A 19164-nucleotide genomic window follows, 5' to 3' on the forward strand; every position below is an offset into this window, starting at 1 on the left:
ATATCTTTGCCTTGGAGCTTTATGGGAGGAAGAAGAAGATGAAGAAGAAAAAGAGAGAAGAGATTTCTGGAAAAATCTCTCATCCTTATCTATATATATATATATATATATATATATATATATATATATATATATCATTATTTTATTCATCTCTTGGTCAAATGACCCTTTTTCCCTTTAATACCTTTTACAATTACTAACATCTTCAAGGTAATATTTTCAAATAAATCACTGAACTTTTCAACTATTCCACTTTAATCACCAAATTCTGAAATATTACAATTTGGTCACTAACCCAGTATTAAGGATGTTACAAAGTGTATGTGAAAAGACTCTATGTGAAAGTAACTATGTGAGTAAGAGACACTTCGAATAATGATTGAACATAATTATATGATTAAAAACCCAAAGTATATGTATGAGGATTAGATGTATAGTTGGCATGAAAAGAGTCGAGGGTTTTATGTGGTCCTTCGGGACAAATATGTGGCACTTCGGTGCAAACCTATGTGGTTTTTTGGGACAATTATGTGGCACTTTGGTGCAAATTACGAGTTGTGGTGTCACATTAGTGCACAACCTCAATGTACTCAAATACCTAGCGTTCTCAGTAGTATACCTTGGGCATTTGGAACAAAGATACGCAAAGTGAATAATATTTATAAGTATACCTTTTTTATATGGAAAATAAGTTGAAATACTTTATAAAATGTTTCGATAAAAACCAATAAATATTTCGTTTATTAAGTTAGCACTCTTAGTATTTGCCTCACTAAGTCATAGACTTAGAGTGTGATTTTCTCATGCGTAGGTTTGAAGAAAGCAGAAAACTTAATTGTCGAGGATAGCATACCGTTAAGATCATATCAAGACAAATTAAATGTAGGTTTTTGTGTTAATTTTTTAAACTGTTGGCATGTATTATACGTTTAATTTGAAATGCTCTAATCAATTTTGTAAAATCATATATTTTGTATTTATGTAAACTATCAAGCTTTTGTGTAAATATGAATGTGAAATGATTATATTATTTAAGTTAAGGTTTATATACCTTTTTATCTTGATCAAGAATTTTAAATTTGTTCTTATTTGTTAATTACATATGTTTTGAAAAGTCAATGTGACACCTTGGATTCGTATCTGGGTCGGGCACGGGTTAGGGGTGTTACACAGGGTGAATCCTAGTTGATTCAAGAGGTGTTTTAGCAGCCAAGGCAGTAAGGTAACACACTTATAACTTTCTCATACCAATTGTCGATCATGAAAAGTTAAGATGTGTTAGAAAGTTAAGTTTAAAGCATGTTTAACAATTTCCATGGTAGAAAGTTAAGATGTGTTATAAGCATGGTATAAAGCTTTATTCATGCTTCTCTTTAATCACATAAGACTTTAAGAACGTTTGGGGACCTCACTAAGGTCTTTGGGTTAAATGAATAGGAGATTTCGAGTGAAAATGTGTTTTTTTGCAGGTGGAGTATCGATACTTGTTTATCATTCCAAGCAAAATATGTGTTTTCTGGGTAGGAATATCGATACTCTTGTAAGAGTATCGATACTTTAAGAATAGTTTTAAAACTCCCCAGCAAGTATCAAAACTTGCTAGAACAAAGGGCTAAAAAGTATTGGTACTTATATAAAGTATCAAAATTTTAGCAGGAGTATGGATATTCCAGGGACAGTATCGATACTTCCAGTCTATTTTGAGCAGTAAAGGCAGTTGTTTAGAGTTTTAGACTCGAGGTACCCCAACACTTTAGTAATTCTTCATATAAGAATACAAGTGAGAACATTAATGTTATTTTCAAACGTAGAAACAAGTTATAGTTAGGAGAAATAAAACTAGCCTTGTTTGAATGCTCTAGAAAATGACTAGGACACCCGAGTTCCTTTAGAAAAGCTAGAAAAGTTGACAATATAGATTCATTCTGGATATCCTTAGGTAGGGATAAGGCCCTTCTGACTAACTATGTTTGTCGATGCCTTAACACTCTTTAGAAGAAAGGGTGGGTTAGTCAATGATATGGTTTTTGATGAAGAGAATTTCGGGGGCCATATCCAGGGTAGACTAGAGGAGTATGTGAGCCCCGAGATGTAGAACTCTCAGTCGCACCATGATTCTACCGTAGCTTAGAGAGTGAATGTTCGAGAACACTCACTAAAGCAATTTTAAGACAGACTAGCTTGGGCACAAGGTCCAACACTCAAGGAGTGGGCTAGTATAACAGATAACAATAGACCTTATACTAGTAGACTTGAATGTTTAAAGCCTTTCAGTGAATTACAATTAATATGTTTTAGCCGTCAGATAGTAGAACATATGTTTTCGTGGGCAGGTTAGTAGATCAATTAGTTGGGAAGCAGTAGATAGACCAAAGTCTAGACTCAGTGCAGATTCAGAGTATGTTTCAACAATTTTTAAAGGGTATGTATACTTTATAAACCATGTTGTATCAGTTAAGTCATAAATTTATTAAGAGTTGTTCTATAATATTTTTGAAATGTAAATATTTTATTTTGGAGCTCCTCAGTAAAAAGATTTTATTATATTTCAATTTATTTTATGGTTGATTATAATGATCATTTTATAGCATGAGAAAGTAAATTTAAATTTGGTTAGCCACTTTGGTGGTTATATGTGGTATCCTACATCGGTCGATTGTGTGTTGTACCGATCTAGGGTGGTACAAAATCAATTTTTTTCTTCTTTGATTTTGTTTTGCCGACTGCGACACCAGTTTTGATATTGGTTGCTAACCACCAGTTGTCTTTTTTCTTTGTTTATTTTTTAGTTTTTCAATAGGAATAATTTTATATTTGTGGCACATTTATCTCTGTCTTTGTGGCACGTTCATCTATGTCTTTTGGTAGTTTTCGAATTTTTTGCCATTGTTTTCGTTTATCTTTTTTTCTCATGGTTGGATTTGACATTTCTACGACTGATCAAGATGATGTTTATTTATTATGTTGACCTTCCTTATTTTGGACCCTCAGATTGATTTGGATACACGTTTTGCATTCGTGGATAATTTTCTCACGTCGCTCGACTCTGATTTGCGATTTGTCGGTGGTCTTTCAGTAGCTTCGTCCCATTTTTTAGTTCGTTTGTCAATGCATCCAGATTTGCCCGTATCTTTATTTTGTTCGAGCTTTTTGGTTAGGTTTTTTAACCTTTATATTCTTTGGTCCTTATGTGATCTAAGTGGCTAGTTTTTGTCTCAATGGTAATAGGAAAATGTCATAATTATATTTTAGGTTTACAATTATACTTGTAAATCTTTATTATAATTTTGTATATTTTCTATTTTAAATAAAATTAGTGAATTTGTATTAAAAATTTATTAAATGAATGTAAACTCATCAAGTGGTCTGAGTAGTAAAAGAGAATGTTATTCTTACTAAAAGTTTTGGGTTTGAGCAACTGTGTTTGTAAACACCTCAGCGGTAAAAGAGAATATTAATCTATTTTAAAGATACATATTCAAACAGTTATATCTATATAATGTATATAAATCATCAATAAATAAATAAAATTATGAATGCATGATATCTTATAAACACGGATAATAATTTATTTAAGAGGGGTTTATTTGAAACGTGGCTCACGTCATATTTACTATGCTTAGGGAAAACAACCCATATGCCATTTTGTTAGGCAAAAACAGAGACACCCACGTTTCATGTTACTTTCAAGCCCCGTTCCCATCCCCAAGTCGCCCTCATCGTCTTCCTTTGTCTTTAATGCCATGACTATCAGCTACAGTATTTGACCATATATTGCCCTTTTTATATTGTTGTCGAAGTTCATAATTTTAGTAGTCACGTTGGATTTTGTTCGGGACAGATCGAAATAAAAAATAAAAAGTTATAAGATTGATCGAGATTAAATTAAGTTTATCGGTTTTTGACGAAGTTAGAAATTCAAATATAGATAATTACCCATATATGTATTTAAATTTATAATCTCTAACTCTAAGAAATATCAATTGAATTCAAACTCAATCGATATAATATGTAATTGACAAAAAAGTAATGTATATATATAGAATAAAAAACTACTCATTTGTAATTGTCACAATAATTAAAAAGATCACTTTTTAATTGTTACATCCAAGCAAAACTAAAAGAAGAAAGAAAAAAGAGGGAGAATCAACCTGGAGAATTTATCCAAAACAAGGAAAGGAACAAAGTATCGCAACTGAAACCTGTAAAAAGAAAGATATCATTTAACTTAAACAAAAATTGATCGAAATATAACTATTCAAACTCAGAATATTCTGAAGCTTCAATCGACGTAAAGGAGTTGATTGCTAACTTGGGAAATTAGGAGAGCTAATGCTCGGAGGAAAAAGAGGTATGATTCTGTGACCAAAATATAATTACTAAAAATCAGAATATTCAAAGAAAGATATTTTTTTAAATACCGGAGACACTTGATGAGTTATTTCGAAAGAAAGGGGGTTGAGTGTCTTAATTTGACTTTAAACGGGATACTGAATGAACCTCCATCAAGCAATGTCGTTGCAGGATGTAACAATTTAGGGATTAACTCACCCTAAAGGTCTTTCATCTATCCTTAAAAAACGATAAGGTTATTTATTATCAGTGGAGTTAAAAAGATTACACAAACATGATTAGATGATTGGCATGTGTTTGCTTTGATTATTTAAAAAACTTATATTAAAATACAAGACAATCATTTAATCCTACTTTAGAATTTTTTTCGACTCTACTACTAATAATTCTAAAATATATTGTTACACATTTTTAAGTGAAGAGGAGGCAAGGCCTTTACATCAGAGATCTACGATCTCTGCTTCTGGAAGCCGTGTAGTAGGCCATCAGAATTGGTTTGCTGTTTTGCGAGGGAGTCAGCGGTAAAATGATATAAAAAGTATTGAGTAAAATATATCAGCGCACGGATAGTAAAGTGAACATAACAAAATATACAAATGTGTCAAAAATTATATGAAATGAGTTATTAACTTGTAAAAACCGTATAAATTTATACTATCTCCTAATGTTGATATTCAATATTTATCTTCTAAGGTAAACTACATAAATAGCCACCGAACTTTTAGGACACTTGTATTTTTGTCCCTTAACTTTTAAAACTTTCAATACAATCACTGAATTTTTATTTCGTTTTTAGTAAGATCCCTGGCGTTATCTCCTGTTACTTTTATCTGACGTGGCACGTTACCTCCCATTAACTCTTCTTCTTCTTCTTCATACGACAAACCTGGAACAAGCTGGTTCTTCTTCTTCTTCATACGACAAACCTGGAACAAGCTGATATGGCTTTCCAGATGACTGTGTAGTAACAAATTGAGCAGCATGGTTTAGTCCCGTGGTGTTATCCACCTCCCTTCATATTGTCTGCAGCTACTGCTGCCTTTGCGGCAGGCCCGTCCTAAAAGATGCGGAAACATTGTGCTACTTTTTTAAATGAGTCCCTTAAACTATTTTATAATAAAACAAAATTATAAAATGAGACTCCTAAAATATTTTTTCGGTTAGAAATTATGATTTTAGTGTAGGTTTTTTTTATGAAGAAATTATTATAATTCATTTATTGTAGGGTATTTTAGGAAGAAATGATTACAATTCTTATTGAGATAATAAAAGAAAAAACTAAAAGATTCTTTTTAAAATCATATATTGAAAATTAATAAAGGAATGATAGCAAATTTTATTAGGAAGTAAATTTTTATTAGCATTTTTTTAAAGTGTGAGGCCTCTGATTTTAGGGGCCCTGTAACAATCACATCCTACACCTGTAAAATGATGGGTCTGCTTTGCAGGATCAGTGGTACCGATGTTGGCAAGAGTAACTGGAGAACATAACGACAACATGGACGTTGAATTTGTTGATGATCCCGGAGGCTGTGCTTGTTGTTGCTCATTACGGTGTCTTTGAAGAAAGTACCCACTTGGAGCTGTTGTACCTGGTGAGTGTTGAGCTTGGGCCTACTGCATGTAAGCATTTGAAAAAAACAGCTGCGCAGGATGCATCGCGTGCTTTTGATGCTGCTGTTGCTGTAGCACCACCTGATGTTTGGTACCCGTATTTGACGATGAACCTAAGTGGGAAATTCCTAGGACCGAAGGCACACTCCTCCCACCAACAGGAGACGACATCTGACTAGGCACCGATGGCGAGTTCTTGGTCTGTTGAGATGATAAACTAGGTGCTTGACCACCTTTGTTGCCGGTAGAAGTGGAACCTGTTGTCTTGGGGGGCTACCACCAGCAGTACTGGATATTGAAGTTGTGGGAGAGCCAACCATCATCGGAGGTGAGAAGGATGGATTGCTGGTAGGAGGTTGTTGACTTTGTGTCGATTTAAGATTAGCTGCAAAAGAAATCTGTGTGGCATTGTTGTGATCGGACTTGTTGCTGGGAAATTTTTTTAAGGTTGATGAAGTTGGAGATACTTGAGAAGCAGTTGTTCTTGCAGAATTCTTCCACTGAGAAGATTGAGCTGGACTGCTACTTGTTTGCGCTATATTTTGAGGAAAAGAGGACAGAACATTTGGAAATTTGGCAGCCATAGAAGATGAAGGGAGGTGATCAGGATAAGCACTTCCACTACTTGTTGCCGGCAGCTTACTTTGAGAAGAAGCAGCTATCCCAAATTGGTGCGACTTGTGAAGCTGAATCATTTGCTGTTGAGCATTAGGAGAATTTACACCACTGATCGAAGCTGGCATAACAGAACGTGAAGTTCTGGCAGAAGCAGAGCAAAGACTAATTGAAGGCGCAGAACCATCAATAACACTGTTGTCTGGAAGAGTGGAAACAGACGAATCAGGAAGATCCGGCCTAAAGAAGGCAATCAACTGCCCAGCAGTAGCTGAAATCTTTCCTGATATTGCGTTCCTCCCTTTTTCTGCACTACATGCATCATTAGTTCCATGATTCCCTTCTTCATAAGCATGATAATTATTCTTCTTCTCTTGTGCTGTTTGGGCAGCTGCCATGATCTGCTGAAGGGTTACGTCAGGGACCTTACCGGAAAAAAAAACTAAAAGTTAAGTGACTGTATTGTAAGTTTTAAAAGTTTGGTGACCAAATGCAATCACCCTAAAAGTTCGGTGACTATTTATGTAGTTAGCATGAATTTTTCACCTAATTCTCATCCCATAAACTGATAGCCTCATAGTTTTCATAGATAGATTTCGAAATTTCAAAGGCGGCCTTTTTTATTTCAAAAAATAACAATAATAAATTACAAACTAACAAGGAATTGAAGGCCCATCTGATTTTCACCATGCAGATTTGGGAAATGAGAAATTTCAATTTTTAATATTTCAAATATGGAAATTATTCCCCATCATAACATGGAAACCATGTTTTATAGAATGGTGATTTGCATGATCTAAATTGTACCCATCAAATCGATCTACACCCACTTCTGATTGGACCCATTTCACTTAGGTAAGAGATTAAGACAAATAAGATTTTATTATATAATATAATATTCTAAATGATGTGAATACACAGCTAAATTTTATTTTATTTTTAAACTATAAGTGGGTAAAATTGTTGTCATCGTAGATTGCTCTCAACCATCCAATTTGTATACACATAGTTGACCGTATGTGTTACATACGATAACAATTTGAAATAATCCCACGCATATTTATTGTACTCGTATGTTTTGGGCCATTTATCTTTTTAAATTTATGGATTTGCATGTACTTGTACGTACAAATTTGGATCTTCATTCTTCATGCACTATAAATACCAAAATTATGTACTTATAGCCAGGTTATACTTTTAAATTTGTACATACAAATTTACAATACATTTAAAAGGAAATCCTTGAAAATAATGCTAGGCTACCATAATTATATACTTGTACGTACAATTTGCATCTTCATTCTTCGTGCACTATAGATAGTCAAAACCTAGTTCATGCAAAGTGTGAACAAGAAGCAATCTTCAACTGCTAAAGTCACTTTTTGACATATTAGTATTTAATATATGTGGTTATGATCTACGTACACCACATAAAATATTTTAATTTTATGTTTTTTTAGGATCATTAAATAAATGAAAATAAACGACTGAGATTAACAGTGAAAAATTAAAAAGTATTCATAGAAAAATTGAAGCAACGAAGAATCATCCATATTAAAAAAGAAAAATATTGGATCAAATAGAACTTAACGAAATGAATTTGGAAGCATCTCTAAAAGTCTTCTCTAACCAAAATGCAATTACAGAAGATCAAACTACAACTCAAAAGGAAAACAAGGCAAAAGGAAACTCTAGTGAGATTAGAAAAGCACGTTTACTAGAAGATTAAAACTAAGACTATTTAGAGCTTCAAAGACAAGTCGAGTTTCAACTCATCTGATTAGTGTTGAAAGGGTTAACAACTATCCCACCAATACCTACTCTTCCCCTCCGTCGACGGACTGAACTTCCGAACACTACTTTCGAACCTAAAGCCGTATCGTTACTCACTGATGATCCGGCAGCGGCAAAATTCTCCATCGAAAGATGTTGGTAGCCGGTGTTTGATGAAAGTCTTCTCTAACCAAAATGCAATTACAGAAGATCAAACTACAACTCAAAAGGAAAATAAGGCAAAAGGAAACTCTAGTGAGATTAGAAAAGCACGTTTACTAGAAGATTAAAACTAAGACTATTTAGAGCTTCAAAGACAAGTCGAGTTTCAACTCATCTTGATTAGTGTTGAAAGGGTTAACACTACTATCCCACCAATACCTACTCTTCCCCTCCGTCGACGGACTGAACTTCCGAACACTACTTTCGAACCTAGAAGCCGTATCGTTACTCACTGATGATCCGGCAGCGGCAAAATTCTCCATCGAAAGATGTATGGTAGCCGGTGTTTGATGAATCGGCCGTCGAGACCATTCGTTGTGCCCATAAACATGTGGTGAAGGTAGAAAAGATGGCTTGTGTATCATAGAGTGGAGTTTAATCCCAAGTGACTTATTGAATGAGCCTTGCAACAGAAGCGAAGCCACGTTCGAATATCGACCGAATGTCGCGAAAGATGCCGCCGCACCGGCACCGATCCTTTGCTGCCCTCGTTTGGCTACTGTCCTTTCTCGTTTATGTGCATTTTGGTGCCCACCCAAGGCCTGTGAGCTAAAGAACTTCCTTTGGCAATAGTTACATGAAAACACTCTAGGCTGATCAGTTTCGTTACCTTGTTGATTCGGAGTCTCCGGCGAAACCCGATCATCACACGGATCGACGATCTTGAAACAGTCGATGAGATTGAGTTCGGTTTGTTTCGAGTCTTGAACAGTGTTCGAATCGTCTTTGCCGGAAAGACTCAGATCCAATACAAGATCATAGTTGTCATCTTCATGTTGTTTGGCGCTGAGGCCGTTCGAGAACGAGTTAACGGTGGAAGTTTCCGAGAGAGATGGCCCTGAAGATCTAGGAGGCTCCATAGGACTTTTATCAATATGAATGTTTGTTTTTGTGAGAATACAAGTCCCTAGTGGAAAAGGAGGGGTTTAAAACTAAATATAGACAGGCTGAAATATTGATGTCTATTGTAAATACATCCCGCAACAATCCAAATCTGAAATGTTTTTACAGGTACAAGGTCTTAATATTGTAAGACAGAGAGAGAAAGAATAAAAAGGTGGAAGAAGAGGGGGACCAAGATATGTGTTGTTTTATCAAACATTTTGGTACTTTAGTACATACCCCATAAGTATGTTTTTTCTTTCTTTGTTCACATTTCTTGTCTTCTATATTCACCCTTTTATGGGTATATTCAAGTCCATAATATGAGAGTAGGAGTGAATGTTATATATATATTTTTAGAAGATTCGAGGTCAAACAATTATGTTGATAGGAAAACTATATAAATAGTTACTAACTTAAAATCAAATAAGAAAGAAAATACAAGTAAAAAGACAAGAGAAATAACGGACTTATACCGGATTGATAATTAAATCAATCAGATTCTCATTTCAATAATAATTAAATAAAAGATTTTAAAAACTAAATCTTCTTTATATATATATATATATATATATATAATTTTTTGCGGGTGAGTCTTCTAGAGGAGATTTTCTACATATACAAAGACTCGAACCGAAAATCTTACTTAAGCAATATCAAGTTGCTTACCACTTGAACCAACCTCCGTTAGTAATGCATACGTTTTTTTAATAATGTTTAAAAAGTTAACTTTATAAATTAATATATAAAAGTAGAATGATATTTAATAATAAATATTTATAATATTGGTTGAACTCTGGACTATTTTTGGTAAGAAGACGAGGAAAGTTTACAGCTAAATGTTTAGGGTACAAGAGTAGAATTGATCAAATAATGATAAAAAAACGCACTTTTATTATCAATTTACAAGTGCTAGGTCATATTCCATAAATAAGCAATATTATGATCAAAGTTAATGCAAATATGACTAATATTAATAATAACAAGGATAATAAAAACTAATCACAAGTGTGGTCACTTGGCTTATTAACATATATGAATAATATTTATATTTATATTTTTTTTCACTTTTTTCAAATAAATAAGAAAATATAATTTTAACATGATTGATTAATTTATGAAGGGTAAAACTAAAACTAAATGGCTTAATACAAAAAATAAGTGATTAAATTATATTTAAAATTGACTTTTAATTTCTAAAGATTTTTTTATTAAAAATATGTGTATAATGTTTTCTCTATTACACTTTTAGATTTTTACAGTTAAAAAATTATTTAGTGTCATGTTTATATTTTTTATTTTTTAAAATATAAAATATTATTTCAAAATATTATTTAAAAGAATCTGAATGTGACACATATCACTTAACGGTTTCTTAACAATATGCACCTAAAAGTGTAACGTAAGTACAGTTTGACTCTTCTTCTTCTTAGTGGTCATAATCTAAAAAGAACAAGACGACAATGACGTACGTGTATAAGTCTTATCTAGAATCACTTAATGAGTGTATTTTTAAAAGGGTATATATAAACACTTGAATATATATGACAGTTAAAGATAATTTTAGATACTATGATCCCAAATATTTCAAAATCAATAAGTTTTGATTTTGAAATTCTCAAATCTCTTATTGTTTAGATATAAGTTTTTTCAGGTGTTTAAATATAGTTTTTAAGCATGTGCACATTGAGTAATTGCAAATAGAGTCCATAAACGTATGTTACCACTACTCTTAAACTTGTTTTTGTGTAATTGTATGTCTTTGATATATGTTACATGTGTTTATTTTTCAAATAATTTTTTTTAAAAAAAAATCCAAATATCTCGAGGAGAAAGCATAACCTATAGAAGTGTGTACAACATCCATACTAACTCAACTAATACCCGAATTTATTAAGTGGCATCAGCGGTAAAAAAGAATGTTGATCTCACTATAGATTCTCGGTTCAAATGACGACCTTTGCAAGGTGTATGTACATTATCAATAAATTAAAAAAAATTTGAACAAACTTTTCGGAAGAAAAAAACTCAACTAATACCAGCATATGGTGTTCAGCATATTAGGTCGGGGAGCTATTAAGTTGCTTTCTTTTTTGTTGTTTTAGATGCAATTGCCATAAAAGCATATTATGTATGATGTTCGTTTTACATTATTTATCACTATAAAGACAAAACCCCCTACTTTTTGCCGGAAGGGTAACTTGTAAACATCCAACAATGGAGAGAATTGAAATCATCGGACCAACAAATATTAATCATCAACCTACCACTATCCACCATGCACAAATATTTGAACCAAATACATAACGACTACTTATTCAGGTTCTGAAATTTGATTTTCACCGGGGGGGGGGGTCGGCGTTATTGTATGCTTTGTTTATAGTTTTATCTAATAATGACATGTAGACGAGATATTTGTGCTCGCAAGTTTTTTAAGATTAATTGAGTTTTCTGTTTTTATTATTTTAATCTTAATTTAACCTTACGTTGGTGAGGTGGAGAACGTCAATCTCACATCGGAGAGAAAAGGAGAGATTCTAGAGTGTTGAATACATTTTGATATTTCGATATAACAAATTAAGTTAAATAAATTTTAAGATTTTTCAAAAAGATTTTTTAAGTATATTCGATATAATTATTCGAATATCAAAATATTATTCCAAATCTTTCAAATGTCATTTTTAATCCTTACTCAAGTGTAAAATTAAGTTTTAGTCTTAAAATAATTTCAAAACAATTTTACAAAATATTTCGAACAATTTCAAAGCCAAAATTTCCAGATTGCTCAGAGGGAACCGATTCCCCCCCCCAAGGGGTACCGATTCCCCCTGAATGGTTTGGCTCCGAGAATTCCAGTATGCTCGGAGGGAACCGATTCCCCCCACTGTTCAACGGTCGAAATATTTGAATTTTACACTTAGGGAACCGATTCCCCATTAGGGGTATCGATTCCCCCCACGCTCCAAGCAGAAATATTAATTGTTTTCACACTTAAACGGCTCCAAAAACTTCATTAATGATCTCCAACGTTCAAAAGTGATTCAAGGTGTATTTAAGAAAGCTTAGAAGCCATTGATAAAAAGCAAGAAACATCAAGCAACTAGAATCAAGAGAGAATCAAAGAGAAAGCATCAAACCTCAAGTTTGAGCATTTCAAGCCTATTTTTCATTCAATATTCATTTTACTTTCAAGAACACTTATTGTGCTCAATTGTATTCATTCTTGAGTGTTCTTTTCTTTGTTCTAGAATTGTGCAAACAATCTACCTTGTATGGATTTCCTTGTAAGTTTGCAAATTTGTATTGTTCTCTTTGGGAGAGAGTGTTCTCGAGAATTTGGGGTATAATTCTTGAGGGTTTGTAAGGTTACTCTTTGTCCTCAAAAGAAAGACAAATTAGTGAATTTGTGGAAAATCCTTAGTGTGGATAGCTAAGGTAGTGGACATAGACTTGGGTTGAGAAAGTCGAACCACTCTAAATCGCTATGCAAATTTCTTTCAATTTTCTGCAAAAGCTTCCACCAAAATTTTAATTGCCAATTCACCCCCCTCTTGGCCATATTCGTCAATTGATTAACTCAATAATTGGCATCAGAGCCTAACTCATTTGAAGGTTTAATCGCCTCTTGAGTCGATTCGGGAAGAGTTACATCGATAATCAAAGTCATCAATGACCTCTACTTCAAACTTCGACTCTGGTCTCGATTCGATGCCCGTCAACAAGCCTCCTTTCTTTAATGAGGCTAACTATGCCTATTGGAAAAATAGGATGATGTACTTCATTCAAGCAAGTGACATGGGAGCATGGAATGTCGTAGAAGAATGATACATCAAGCCTCTCACTCATCCAAGATTGTGGAGTGAAGGAGAGACAAAAATATTCCAGCTCAACTCCAAAGCCATCCTTATCATATTTTTGTGCTCTTGGACCAGATGAATACGGAAGAGTTTCATCTTGTACAACCGCCAAAGAAATATGGACAAACTTCAAGTCACTCATGAAGGTACCGATGAGGTAAAGAAATCTAAAATTAGTATTCTAACGCATAGCTATGAAAATTTCAGGATGAAACCAAATGAAGATATCAAAGCTATGACGGATAGATTTTCAACGATTGTCAATGGTCTCAAATCATATGGAGAGATCATTTCAAATGAAAAGCTTGTGAGGAAGTTAGTCCACTCCCTTCCAAAATCGTGGCAATCAAAGAAGACGGCAATCATCGAGTCTAAGGACCTAACGTCCTTAACTCTTGAAGAGCTAATCAGTTCACTCCTCACTCATGAAATGATGCTTGAAGATGAGGTGGACCTTGATAAGATTGAAGAGACACTAAAGGAGAAGGAGAAGAAGAAAAACATTGGAGTTGCTCTCAAATCCACAAAAGATGAGAGTGATTCGGATGAAGATGACGATGACGAGGAAATGATATTGTTTGCCAAACGGTTCAGAAAAATGATGAGACCTTACCGAGGAAGAAAATTCAAACGAAATGAAGGCCTAAAAATGAACCAAAGGAGAAGGACCCGATCATTTGCTATGAATGCAAAAAGTCGGGGCATGTCAAATATGATTGCCCACAATTAAAGAGAAAGGGTCAATCAAAGAATAAGCACAAGGATCATGTGGCTACATGGAGCGATGAAGAAGGTTCCGATGAAGAAGAACAAGAAGTAGCAAACTTGTGCTTGATGGCATTCGGGGAAGATTCTAAGGTAACCTCTAACTCATCTGATTTTGATGATTTATCCTATGATGAGCTATTAGAGGAATATAATGGGTTGACTTCGGATTATGAGAAATTGTTTTTAAAAATATAAAAATGATGTTTCAAAATTGAAAAATGAAAATAAACTCATATCCAAAACCAACAACGATCTTGAAAGTAAAATCAAATATTTGCAAATCAAACTAGAAGAATTTGAAAAGAAAAATTTGGATTTGCAAAATTTACTTTCAAATGTCAATGATGATCATCAAAAGAAAATTGATGATCTTAAAGCTTCTTTTAATAAAGTTGGAACAAAACGTTTTGAAAATGGAGAAAATTCAAAATCCAATTTTGTTAGAAAAAGTTTTAAAAACTACAATCATAAAGGTCCCCAAAGAACCTCTAATGGAAAATTTGTTAGAAGTATATGGGTTCCTAAAGAGCTTATTACTACTAAAGATAAGGATATCCTACACAAATAGATACCTAAGGGGACTAGGATTTTGGAAACTAATGAATATGGACCCAAAAGAATTTGTGTACCAAAAATTAGAAATTAATCTATGTTTGTAGGAAAATGAGCATTGCTACAAGGAACGGGAAACAAATCCAAATTCATGGTACCTTGATAGTGGATGCTCAAGACACATGACCGGAGACAAAAGCCAGTTCATTGAGCTTAACGCCAAAAATGGAGGAGAAGTGACTTTTGGTGATGATTCAAAAGGTCACATTGAAGGTATTTGTACTATTGGTAATACCTCTTCCATAAAAATTAAGAATGTTTTATATGTGAATGGATTAAAGCATAATCTATTGAGTATTAGTCAATTTTTTTATAAGGGATTCAATGTCATGTTTAATATTAATGGTTGTAAAGTCATTGACATTGCATCTAATCGGATTATGCTTGTTGGTCATATAATAGGAAACATATACATGGTGCATTTAGATTCTATTGATATGACTAATTTGTGCCTAGTTGCTAAGGATGAACATGATAGTTGGTTATGACATAGGAGACTAGGACATGCTAGTATGAGTGTTTTGCAACGGCTAATTCAAGGTGATTTAGTTCGAGGGTTGCCTAAGCTTAAATTTGATAATGATAAAATCTATGATGATTGTGCTAAAGGAAAACAAAAGTGAGTTTCTTTTAAATCCATTAATGACGTATCAACCAGTAGAGTATTACAATTGATCCATATAGATCTTTTTGGGCCAACTACGACTACTAGCTTGGGTGAAAAACAATATGCATTTGTCTTGGTAGATGACTATTCTAGATATACTTGGGTTCTATTTTTAAGCACTAAAGATGAAGCATTAAAACATTTCATCACATTTTCAAAAATAATCCAAAATGAAAAATGTTACTCTATAACTAGTGTTAAGAGTGATCATGGCACTGAATTTGAAAATCTTGGATTTATTGAGTTTTGTAATTCTAATGGTGTTAGCCATAATTTTTCAACACCTAGAACCCCTCAACAAAATGGAGTTGTTGAGAGGGAAAATCGAACTTTAGAAGAAATGGCTAGAACCATGCTTTGTGAAAATAATTTGCCAAAATATTTTTGGGCGAAAGCCACAAATACCGCTTGTTATGTTGTAAATCGAGTAATGATTAGGCCAAATTTAAAGAAAACTCCATATGAAATTTTCAAAAATAAAAAGCCTAACATTAGTTATTTTCATCCTTTTGGATGTAAATGTTTTGTTTTGAACAACGGTAAAGAAAACCTTGGCAAATTTGATGCTAAAAGTGATGAAGGAAATTTTTCTGGGTTATTCCTTAAATTCTAAAGCTTATCGAGTATTTAATAAAATAAATTTAGTTGTAGAAGAGTCTATACATGTTGTTTTCGATGATAATCCCCTTCAGAGGAAGGATTCTTGTGTGAATGATGATGTAGGTATTATAAATACAAATGAAGTTAGACATGACGTTGAAGAACCATCATCAAAGGAAGAAACAAAAGATAAGGTAACTCATGATCCTCTTGAGAATCCAACCATTGAAAAAAGGGAAGTATCTTATCCAAGAGAATACAACTATGTCAAGGATGGTGAGATTATAGGTGATCCATCCAAAGGGGTAACAACTCGATCTTCTCTTAGAAATATTTGTAATTATGTTGCATTTATTTCATGCATAGAGCCTAAGAATATTAAAGAAGCATTAAAAGATGAACATTAGATTATGGCTATGCAAGAAGAATTAAATCAATTTGAGAGAAGTAAAGTATGAACATTAGTTGAAAGGCCTAGTAATAAATCTACTGTAAGTACTAAATGGGTATTTAGGAATAAGCTTGATGAGAGTGGTAATATAGTGAGAAACAAGGCTAGACTTGTTGCTCAAGGGTATACTCAAGAAGAAGGCATAGACTATGATGAAACATATGCTCCCGTAGCTAGGATGGAAGCAATTAGAATGTTATTAGCATTTGCATGTTTTCATGAATTTAAACTATATCAAATGGATGTTAAAAGTGCATTTTTAAATGGTTTTATAAAAGAAGAAGTGTATGTGGAACAACCTCCAGGTTTTGAAGATTCAAAATTTCCGGATCATGTTCTTAAATTGACAAAAGCACTTTATGGTTTAAAACAAGCTCCTAGAGCTTGGTATGAAATACTGTCAGATTTTTTAATTGAAAAAGGCTTTTCAAAAGGAAAGGTTGACACTACATTGTTTTTAAAGCATAAAGGTAAAGATTTATTAGTAGTTCAAATTTATGTTGATGATATAATATTTGGTTCTACTAATGATGTTCTTTGCCAAGAATTTTCTAAACTAATGCAAAGAGAATTCGAAATGAGCATGATGGGGAGCTCTCATTTTTCTTGGGACTCCAAATCAAGCAAAGAAAAGATGGCATCTTCATCAATCAAGCTAAGTACGTCAAAGATATGCTCAAGAAGTTTGGATTGGAAAATGGCAAACCTCATGACACTCCAATGAGCTCTTCAACAAAGCTTGAATTAGATGAAGGAGGTAAATGTGTAGATGTTAAATTATATAGGTCAATGATTGGATCTCTACTTTATCTAACTGCAAATAGACCAGACATTATGTTTAGTGTTTGCTTATGTGCTAGATTTCAATCATGCCCTAAGGAATCACATTTACTAGCTGTTAAGAGAATCTTTAGATACCTAAAGGACACTTCTAGTTTAGGACTTTGGTATCCTAGAGACTCTAGCTTTAGCTTGCATGCCTTTTCTGATGCGGATTATGGAGGATGCAAATTACATAGGAAAAGCACCTCCGGTACTTACCAATTCCTTGGAAATATGATGATTTCTTGGTTTTCAAAGAAACAAAATTGTGTTGCATTATCTACCACTGAAGCCGAATACATTTCAGCTGGTAGTTGTTGTGCACAAGTTTTATGGATGAAACAACAACTTTTTGATTATGGAATTGAAGTAAGTACCATTCCTATCAAGTGTGACAATACTAGTGCTATTTGTCTCACTAAAAATCCCATCCAACACTTAGAACTAAGCACATTGAAATAAGACATCACTTCATTAGAGTCCATGTCGCTAAGGAAAATGTAGTTCTAGAATTTGTTGATACTTTGCACCAATTAGCGGATATCTTTACAAAACCTTTAGACAAGGAAAGATTTTGCACACTTAGGAGATAATTAGGTTTAATCAACCTATCTTCACTTAGTGTTTAAAATAATTTTAGCACTTTTAAGACTAAATGAAAAACGCTTAGAATAGTAATTTTTGATTGCATTCATTGCTACTAGTTAGGGGGAGTTTATGATTCTTGATGAAAATTAACTTTATGTTCAAATATAGTTTAAAGATTAATTTGATTGCTTGAACATGATTAATTTTCAATATATGAGTTGCCAATACCACTAGAGAAAGTTAATTTAGCATTTTGTGTGTTTAAAATCAGATTTTAGCATTTTGGTGCAGAGGGAATCGATACCGTCATGAGGGAACCGATTCCCCCTTTAAAGGGGAACCGATTCCCCCTTAGGGGAATCGCTACCCCCTGGGGTTCTGGATTTTAACACGGGCAGAACTCCTAAAAATCTCAAACCCTCTTCTTCTCTCATTGCCGTCGTTCTCCTCTTCTACTCTCTCCATATCTCCACTTTACCTCAAAACAATGTTTTTAATCGGAATTATCTTCAAATATCATCTTCTAAACTTGCTTGCATCATTAAAATCGTGCAAACAACATCAAAATCCACTCAATCTCATCTTTCAAGGTAAATTTTTCTAAACTCTCTATTTCATTGATTTTGAACATGGAACTAGTTTTAATTAGTTCTAGATAGAAATAGTGATCGGACATTGATTGTTTAGTGATTAGAAACTAAATATTACAACTAATTTAATTAAAAACACAAGAATTTTCCAAAAAATTTTGAAAATTTTGAAATAAAAAAAATTGTTTTTCAAATTATTGTGTTTTAATTGAATTATGTTGTTGTTATGAAAACTATACATATATTGTTTTTCAAAACCTTATTTTTCAATAGTTTTCAAAAACTTTGCCCATTAGAATTGGTTTAGAGAACCTTGAAATATTGAGGACTCAATTGAGTTTTGGGATTGATTGAATTGCATATATGTGTTTTCTAAATTGCAGGTTATCCAGTCGCTCAAACCTTCAATCCAACCCACCTCCAAATCCTCCTCATATTCCTGAAATTCCAATTCCTAATCCTAATCCCATTGATCCTAATATGACTATCCAAAACTCGTGCTTCAATCATCATGGTCCTAGAAATTATCGTTTTTGGTATTATCAATATTTTGACTCTTACAAAATTAGAGAATAACGTATCCCTTCTCGTCAAGCTATGATAGATATTGATTTTAAATATTTTCCTCTTTTACAAGAGTGGAAATTTGATAAACTTTGTGACCTTGAACCTATAGTTTACCATCAACTTGTTTGTATCTTTTATTCTAATGTCGTTTGTGTCAAAAACTGAGCTCAAACTGAAACCATA

General features: G+C 33.2%; 1 protein-coding gene across 1 annotated transcript; it reads right to left on the reverse strand.

The window, feature by feature from the left end:
• Positions 1-8657: 8657 nt before the first annotated feature.
• Positions 8658-9437, reverse strand: LOC120196107 (zinc finger protein 1-like). Its single transcript, XM_039197985.1, has one exon. It carries the CDS (start codon positions 9435-9437, stop codon positions 8658-8660), a length of 780 nt encoding a protein of 259 aa, XP_039053916.1.
• Positions 9438-19164: the final 9727 nt, after the last annotated feature.

Source organism: Hibiscus syriacus, unplaced genomic scaffold (assembly GCF_006381635.1).
Source record: "Hibiscus syriacus cultivar Baekdansim isolate YM2019G1 unplaced genomic scaffold, ASM638163v2 tig00117026_pilon, whole genome shotgun sequence".
Lineage (NCBI taxonomy): Eukaryota > Viridiplantae > Streptophyta > Magnoliopsida > Malvales > Malvaceae > Hibiscus > Hibiscus syriacus.